General features: G+C 40.6%; 2 protein-coding genes across 3 annotated transcripts; both read left to right on the top strand.

Moving 5' to 3' along the window:
- The first annotated feature begins 288 nt into the window (after nucleotides 1-288).
- Nucleotides 289-2,811, top strand: LOC112174828 (cytochrome P450 81Q32). The gene is made up of 2 exons (XM_024312643.2): nucleotides 289-1,485; nucleotides 1,994-2,811. The coding sequence occupies exons 1-2, from the start codon at nucleotides 562-564 to the stop codon at nucleotides 2,603-2,605; spliced, it is 1,536 nt and encodes a 511-aa protein (XP_024168411.1). The 5' UTR covers nucleotides 289-561; the 3' UTR covers nucleotides 2,606-2,811.
- A 773-nt stretch (nucleotides 2,812-3,584) lies between these two features.
- LOC112174670 (MFP1 attachment factor 1) lies at nucleotides 3,585-4,595 on the top strand. Of its 2 annotated transcripts, none has more exons than XM_024312467.2 (2): nucleotides 3,585-3,701; nucleotides 3,814-4,595. In XM_024312467.2, exon 2 carries the CDS (start codon nucleotides 3,848-3,850, stop codon nucleotides 4,337-4,339), a length of 492 nt encoding a protein of 163 aa, XP_024168235.1. In that variant the 5' UTR covers nucleotides 3,585-3,701; nucleotides 3,814-3,847; the 3' UTR covers nucleotides 4,340-4,595. The 2 variants fall into 2 exon arrangements, with proteins under 2 accessions (XP_024168235.1, XP_024168237.1); XM_024312469.2 differs by having other exon boundaries at nucleotides 3,609-3,701; nucleotides 3,811-4,595.
- The last annotated feature ends 568 nt before the right edge of the window (nucleotides 4,596-5,163 follow it).

The following is a 5,163-nucleotide window of genomic DNA, read 5'->3' as shown; positions in this document are numbered from 1 at the left end:
TAAGAAACTCTAACTCAACATATAGAAAAATATAGAAAATTTCGCAATCAATAAGTTAGGTAGAAACATAAAAGAGGAAAAGAGAATTTGGTGTACAATGATTCAATTTTCCTCATTAATTAGTTTCCTTTTATGTAAGAAACTATTACTGAACATCAGTGGTGAACATTTTCGTACTGAACATATAGACAAATCAATTTGTTGAAATTTCAGCGCGCATGCACATGAACAAAGGACCATTGGGGAATGCCAGAGAGTAAGACTATACATGAATGTGAGCTAGCTAGCCAGGGACCATTACATATTTTACAAATCCTGGTTTGATTTCGACTAGATGAATTAGTCCCCCAAGTAATCTATAGCATCACTTGCCCGCCGCTTGGAAAGTCGTCATCAAAACTACAGACGGTAGTCGCGCGTCACCACCCTTTTGGGTAAACTAGGCCATTTGATCTCATGAATGACAATGATCTCCTCCAGCCAGATACAAAGATAACTATCGACTACCCTATAAAACTGGGATCAAGCTCTTTTTGAACCAACCAACCAATCACTTTAGTCATGGAAGAATTTCTCTGGTTATTCAAGAGCGTAGCGTTCTTTTTCATTATGTTTGTGTGCAAGTTCATCACACAAAAGTATGGGGCAAGTAACCCTACAGAAGTCCTCCCACCGAGCCCACCTTCAATCCCTATCATAGGCCATCTCCACTTGCTCAGAAACAAGAAAGAACCTCTTCACCGGACTTTCCATAAACTCTCTCAAAAATACGGCCCCGTTCTGTTTCTCCGGTTGGGGTTTCGTAACCTGCTCGTAGTCTCCTCACCGTCTGCGGTCGAAGAATGCTTCACTAAGAACGACGTCGTCTTTGCAAACCGTCCGCGTTCTCTTGCCGGAAAGCACCTGAATTACAACTACAAGTCGCTGATATGGGCTCCTTATGGTGATTATTGGCGCACCCTGCGACGCCTCACCACCTTGGAGCTCTTCTCCACAAAGCAGCTCAGCATGCTCATTGAATTCCGGAAGGAGGAGGTTCGTGTTTTGCTGAAGGAGCTGGTTAAAGACTTCGGTACCAGCGGTTGGGCGAAGGTGGAGTTGAGACACAGACTCAAGAAGTTGAGTTTCAACGTCCTGATGCAGATGATAGCGGGGAAGAGGTATTATAGTGAAGAAGAGGCGGACCAGGAAGCGAAGCGGTTTAGGGAGTTGATGAAGGAATTGTTGCAGATTCATGGGTTCTCAAATCTTAATGATTTTTTCCCGGTTCTTCAGTTGGTGGATTTTCAAGGGGTGGAGAAGAGGATGATGGAGTTGATGAAGAAGATGGATGGATTTTTTCAAAGCTTGATCGACGAGCAAAGGAGGATGGGGAGTGATGGGCTTTGTATTGAGGGAAAGCCTACGTTGATCAATATAATGCTCTCTTTGCAACAGCAAGATCCTGAGTTCTATACTGACGAAACCATGAAAGGTGTTATAACTGTAAGTACATATATATATGATAGTCCCCTCTTGGCCTCTTCAGTACTACAGCTTTAGGTCTTAAATGAATTCTCTAAATTTACATTCAAGAAATCAAAAAACGATACCTTACAGGAGTGAGTAGACATTCCATTATGAAAGGTTATATGGCATATATGAGCATCCTATATTTTACGTTTTTTTTTTTTCAACTAATCTAGTAATTAAAATATGTGGAATATATATGTCATACAAAATTGTATGGTCGAATTTTTGGTGATATATAGGGAGTCCAAATGATTTTCTTGCAATAAAATATGTTGTCCATCATATTTTTATTTGTGTATTTATTGTTTTTGTTGGAATACATCATACAGAAGTTATATGGTCGATTTTTTGGTGATACAACAGGAAGTCTAAATGGTTTTCTCGTTGTATTTATTTTTTTTTTTTTTGAGAATTTTGTATTTAATGTTTTTTGGTAGTATTATGGTTGATTTTTCATGATCACTTCTCCAAATATGTGTAGACAATACTACGTGCCGGGACTGAATCAGCATCAACGGCCGTGGAATGGACAATGTCACTTCTTCTCAACCATCCAAATGAAATGGAAAAGGCTCGAGCTGAAATCGAAGCTAATGTTGGACAAGACCGACTATTGGATGAAGCAGATTTGCCGAAACTAGAATACCTACAGAAAATATACACAGAGTCCATAAGGTTATTTCCACCTGCTCCACTTCTTGTGCCACACGAGTCATCCGAGGCATGCACGATCAGTGGTTTCCATGTACCTCGTGGCACGCAGCTATTGGTCAACGCTTGGAGCATTCATAGAGATCCAGACCTGTGGGAGAATCCAACAAAATTTATGCCGGAGCGATTTGAAAGCGGAATGAGTAGTACTGAAGGATTTAAGATGATTCCTTTTGGCGTTGGGAGACGAGCTTGTTCTGGAGCTCCCCTAGGAAAAAGACTAATGGGGATGGTATTGGGAGCCTTGATTCAATGCTTTGAATGGGAGAAGATAAAAGGGGAAGAGATTGACATGGCAGAAGGATTATTTCAGTCCATGTCAAAAGCTGAGCCCTTCAAGGCCCTCTGCAAACCACGCCATGATGCGCAAATCTGGTGTTGATCTAACATATACGAGTCTCCTATTTGAATTACATCTCAAAAATAATAATTGTAATATGGGCATCGTTCTATTAGCTGGCTAAAACATAATAACACATGAAGCTGCTAGAGACTTCACCTTTTATGCTGCCTCAATTGATAGATATAGCATGACAATATGACATGTTCAAGTCAATGAAACAACCGCAATAAGTTCGTTTGAATCTTCCAACTCGATCATTACTCATTGATAGGAGGAAATAAACTGATTGATAGATTTGGAATGGCTATGTTATGAAGCAATCAAAGGCTATAAAGGTGAGAAAATAAAAGCCATAAAGGAGACTCCCTCTCCTAAAACTTAATCGTTTCTCCATATATGCCCCATATATAGAATAGTGAAGATTGGGAGGGGGTGGAACTGTGATATTGTCATCATTTGTACTCTAAAGTTTTTGCACAATAGAGTACGTTACTCCGTAAAAAACTTACTTAAATTTGTGCTAAAGATGTCAAGATATAATTTTTCATACAAAAAACAAACGAGTAAAAAACATTTTCAGTTTTCAACATTATGTCTATTTTCATCATTATAACGACGTCAATTTTCATTATTATAACGACGTCAATTATAACAACATTATGTCTATTTTCATCCATTTTCAACTATGTCAATTTTCAACATAGTGTCACATCCACGACCAAACAATTAATACTATTTTTTATAACGACGTCCATTTTAAAACTCAATTTACTAAACACTTGACTATGTTTCTCTACAGCTGATTATTTCAACAGCTGAGTATCGTAACAGCAATTAACAGCAATACCCAAAACATCAGTTTGCCCATCATATGCACTCGAAACAATTTGTGAAAGGTTTTTGAAGAGGCCCATCCCTTTCAATGGAATAGAAAGAGAAGAAGCCCAATTGGAGATCCACAGTCATAAAGAAGAGGCCCAGTACCAGGCCCAATATGAACCTTACCTATAAACCCTTAATTTCGAAGGTTGAAGAAGATAAAATAAGAAGATAAAGGTAAAGCATCAACACATATCAATCTCAGCTCTCACTGTCCAGCGTCCACAATCAGAGAGAGAAAGTAATAACTTCTAAGGTAACCCATCCCTTTACCTTTTTAATCTCTCCTATATCTTCACCACACACACTCCATTCCAATCTCACATTTGAATCCTTCCTCACTTCTTTTTTTTTTTTTTTTCCAGCAGAGTCCCCAAATTGAAATTGAAATTTCAGCTCAAAATGTCAGACGCCGAGAGCACCCTGGAAGCCGTCGATTCCCAAGAGCCACCCAAGCAGCAGGAATCACAGGATCGGAAGCCCAGCTCCGGCGCCGCCTATAGCCTTTGGCCGCCGACTGACCGCACCCGCAACGCCGTCGTCGACCGTCTCATCGAGACCCTCAGCACTCCCTCCCCGCTCTCCAGACGATACGGCACCTTGTCCGCCGACGAGGCCAACGAGGAGTCCCGCCGAATCGAGCAAGACGCCTTCGCCGCCGCCGGGGGATCCGCCGCCACGGAGGTCAGCGGCGAGAACGGGATGAAGATCCTGCAGATCTACTCCAAGGAGATCAGCAAGCGCATGCTCGAGGTCGTCAAGGCTAAGAACGCCGCTGCTTCTGCTGCTGAAAACGGCGCGTCCGAGACCGCCGAGACTGGTAGCACCGCCGCCGCCGACGATGCCGCCGCCGTTCCCAGTGAGGATGTCAAGACTGAGACTGAGTCAACCTGATCTGCGTCAGTGTTAGGCATTTCTAGCTTTAATATTAGTATTAAGATCTATTTCGTACTGATTGTGGATTTCTTATGATGCCTACTCTATTATAACAATCTATCACAGAGTTTAAATATTTAGGTATTGTCGCAATGCGCTTCCATTTTCTCCGTTTTATATGATGTGGTGGTTTGGTGTTGGGTATCAATCTGCTTTGTTACGAGATGCTTGTGCTAAAACAACATAATGAAAGGGATGCATTCGCAATTGCAAATTTTGAAAGTTATATAACTACTGCTACTGTCTTTTTTTAGTGTTTCTGTTTTAGTGCTTAGCCTAAATTACAATGCTGAATCAAATAATCTGTTGGTATGTGGTTATATTACAAGAATATTGGGGGAGGAACAAGAAGAACGTTCCCTGATCTTATGTTCTTTGGATAGCAACGCTTTTGAATGTGCGAGTTTGGGATGTCTCGAGTGTTGCTTCATTGTTTTTTTATTAGATCATAACCAATTAGAGTTATGCATGATGATGATCATATGAGGTTAGCTTGTTATCAGTATGGTAGGGTTGCAATGGTAAAAGAGGCTCAAATCAAGTTAAGCTTTTTGGTCAAAAGGGATATTGGCCAATGTCCCTCGAAGCATTCTTATACAGTTCTATTTCTTGTTCATGCATGTTAAAACTGGTCTGTGTTGATGCTTCTCTACTTTTGTATCCCATTATGCTCTATCAGTTGTAGGTGATTGGGAAAGGAAAGGTGATTGGTGTTTTCATGGTTTGCTGGAATTCCACCTTCATTTTGTGTTGAGCTAATTTTTATCTTTTTGTCATTTTAT

This window comes from Rosa chinensis, chromosome 6 (genome assembly GCF_002994745.2).
Source record: "Rosa chinensis cultivar Old Blush chromosome 6, RchiOBHm-V2, whole genome shotgun sequence".
NCBI lineage: Eukaryota > Viridiplantae > Streptophyta > Magnoliopsida > Rosales > Rosaceae > Rosa > Rosa chinensis.
This window is presented reverse-complemented; position numbering and strand designations above follow the sequence as displayed.